This window comes from Austrofundulus limnaeus, unplaced genomic scaffold (assembly GCF_001266775.1).
Source record: "Austrofundulus limnaeus strain Quisiro unplaced genomic scaffold, Austrofundulus_limnaeus-1.0 Scaffold39, whole genome shotgun sequence".
NCBI classification, from domain to species: domain Eukaryota; kingdom Metazoa; phylum Chordata; class Actinopteri; order Cyprinodontiformes; family Rivulidae; genus Austrofundulus; species Austrofundulus limnaeus.
This window is the reverse complement of record NW_013952441.1, coordinates 2,161,563-2,164,663: the sequence shown is the minus strand read 5'-3', so window position 1 is coordinate 2,164,663 and position 3,101 is coordinate 2,161,563. Positions and strand designations below refer to the sequence as shown.

General features: G+C 36.1%; 1 protein-coding gene across 1 annotated transcript in view; it reads right to left on the bottom strand.

Moving 5' to 3' along the window:
• The window catches only part of prkcea (protein kinase C, epsilon a), a gene marked incomplete in the record, with an annotated part of 47,008 nt that overhangs the window by 1,928 nt on the left and 41,979 nt on the right, over positions 1–3,101 (bottom strand). The window contains 2 exon segments of the mRNA XM_014007075.1: positions 1,356–1,502; positions 2,071–2,259. Of these exon segments, the coding sequence (XP_013862529.1) occupies positions 1,356–1,502; positions 2,071–2,259 (336 nt within the window).

Here is a 3,101-nt window from a genome sequence, read left to right as displayed (position 1 = left end):
GACATGTTCGTACGAACCCTTTGTACGAACAAAAGTAAGAGAAATTTAGGATAAAAATACGAACATGTTCTTGCATGAGGCCCATTGATTATAATGGTTGCGTATTTACTGTGGAGCGAAGTGTAACYACATCTAGTGTAAATTAGGGGTCAGAGTATGAGTGTGTTTTAAAGAACCGACTCGTCTCCATAGAATGATTTATCTAGATTAGCTTTGTAGAGAGATAGTAGAGTGCTGTGTGGATGGGTAAATGAGGACACGTATTTTGTTGTAAAGTGTTATGAGTATCCTGGTTGGATAGAAAAGTGCTAAATAAATACGATCTATTTACTATAAAATAACTGACATCAACATATATACAACATATGTACAATATAACAGATATAGACATTTTTATTCCAACAAATTAATAGCTAACTTCTCTTCTATCTCATTTATTATTCCATTTTATTTCTACTCTTTTTTGTATTGTTTTTATGCTCTTTTATTAGCTGCATTCCCATTGCAAACATACGCAAAACTTTGTCGATATTCTGTTAATGTCGAAAGAACACAGTTTCGCAACTTCGATATTTCCAATAAGTAAGAAATGTGATTTAAGTCGCGTGGAAATACGTTTGTTCTTGCGATAAGTCAATACAAACATGGCGGTAATGGATGTAAACACATAGCATGTTGCTACCACGACACTAGCGCTCATCATCAGAGGAGACGTCGGCGTCTTTTATCGAGGCTTTCGATACAACAAGACCCTCATACTTCGGAGCGGCTACGTATGCTGTGTTTTTGGGAAATTGTAGTCGTGAGTTTACTACTTTCTTTTACTACTTCTGTGATATTACTACTACTTTTAYTTCCTGTTATCTTCTTCATCGCCATMTTTTTCGCCAGTAGAAACAGCCAGTTGTTGATCACGTGACTCCCGTGATGCGAAAAAAGTGTTTCCATTGCAGTTTTGCGAAAAGCACCAATTTCGATACGGCCAAAAAACCACCTCACAGCGCAAAAACATTTTGTCGAAAAATGTATTATTTTTTTAAACTGACGTGTTTCCATTGAGCAAATTTATTTTAGAAATTCTAATTTGCGCATTTTGATGGTGAATGGAAATGCAGTGTGTTGCACTTTGAGATCTGCTTTCAGATATAAGGTGTGTTACAAATCTATTATTATTATTATTATCATTATTATTATTATTATTATTAAATCAGCAAACCTAGTTTAATTGAAATATTGTTTTAACAGCTTTATTATCTGAAGTTAGTCTAAAAATCATATCTATACATACACACACAATGAAGATGCTGCTCTCAGTGTAATCAAAATYAGTGGTGTTTAGTTTGTGCGTTTCTTACAATTCGAGGTTTAAAGGGCGGTTTCACTTTCCTCTGCTCCAACAGAACCCAGTCGATCTCTCTGAAGAAGGCGTGGGTCTTGATGGCCTCCTCGCAGCCCTGGCTCACCACGCAGCCCAGACGCTTGGCCGGGTTCTTCGTCATGAACTGTGAACAACAATCCACAAATCTTGTTAGACTAATAACCAACACTCAGCCGCGGTTTAATCCTTTACACGTTAAAAWCAGACAAAGAAAGGTTGTGCAGAAGACCATTTTTTAAGCTAAAAATAGAGCTGAGGCATTAATGGTTCAAACAGGAGCTGGTTTTAAGAGACTAAATGTTCCATTAAAATTAATTTGAGCACTTTTCTTTTCATAGATGCTGGCCTGCTGAGTTTMGAAGTCTAATATTTCCATTAACTTGGTTTCACGCTAAACAAAAAAACTCTTGTTACAAAACAAAAATACTTCCAGCCTGCTGAATGGTGGAAAATCCAACAGAGAAAAACAATTTGTATTCCACAATCTAATAAAATGTATTCTGTATTCAGTAAATTAAATAAATGTGATTTATAAAGACCTTCTGAGTATTTATTAGTTATAGGAATGGAAATTTAATTGCTGAGTTGTCTCAACCAAGACATCGAAAGAACGTTTTAACCTGAATGAATGAATTTATACAAATGCATAAAACAAACAGCGGGTTTGGTGACGTAGGAGGGACGCCACGTACCGCTCGCAGTATGGACACGGCCTCCTTGCTGAGCCACACGGGGTAGAGGACGTCGTCGTGGAGGATGGACTCAAACAGGTCGTCTTCGTTGTCGGCTTCGAATGGAGGCTGCCCGGCCATCATCTCGTACATCAGCACCCCCAGAGCCCACCAGTCCACGGAGGCTCCGTACTCCAGCTCCTGCAGGATCTGGATCCAACAACGAGACAAGGGGAAGGTATACACTGATCTACTTTTTTTGTCACTTCAGATATCGATCCTTTATCAAAAACCTGTGCTCAGTTGGCTTAAAAATCTTGTTTTGAATTTTTGTAAACATGTTGACGTAACTGATTGTCAAATTTATTTGATCACAGTGCTTCAGTAGCCTACAGCAACCTCAAATAAACCAATAGCTTCACAAGCTTAGTGAAGCATATTTTGAAGAAATATGAAAAAGTTTGATATGCATTAATGTAAATTTGTGTTCTAGAAGGATTAGACATTTTTTTATGTTTTGTTTTATGTTTTGTTTTATGTTAACTGAAGATTAGTATTTGAGTTTATACTTGAGGGAAAAAAAGGAGCAGATACCATAAGATTTTTTTCTTCTCTCTGCTTCCTTTCATTTCATTGTGTTAGTGGTTTTTTTCTTTTTTATATTCGTACATAGAATTGATTTGTTTTAAAGAAATTAATAAAGATTTAAATACAAATAAAAAAGCAAAAGCAATTTTCCTGTCTAAAAAAAAATCCAGGGACGCTAAATCAACTAGGTAAAATTAGAGGCTTTAAAATCTGCATTTAAATATGAGAAGTCTTGTACCTAAACTGGATGAATTCAAAGTAATACTTGCTCAGACACAAGCACATGTTATGGTTGTATCAGAAACATGGCTGACTGCTGCTATACCAAATACGTTTCTTTCAGTTGAAAATTATTCATTGTATCGTAGAGACCGTACTGATAGGCTTGGAGGTGGTGTTGCAGTTTATGTTCACAAGAAATACTCACATTCAATAATAGAATTGTCAACTGAGTCTGAATCTCT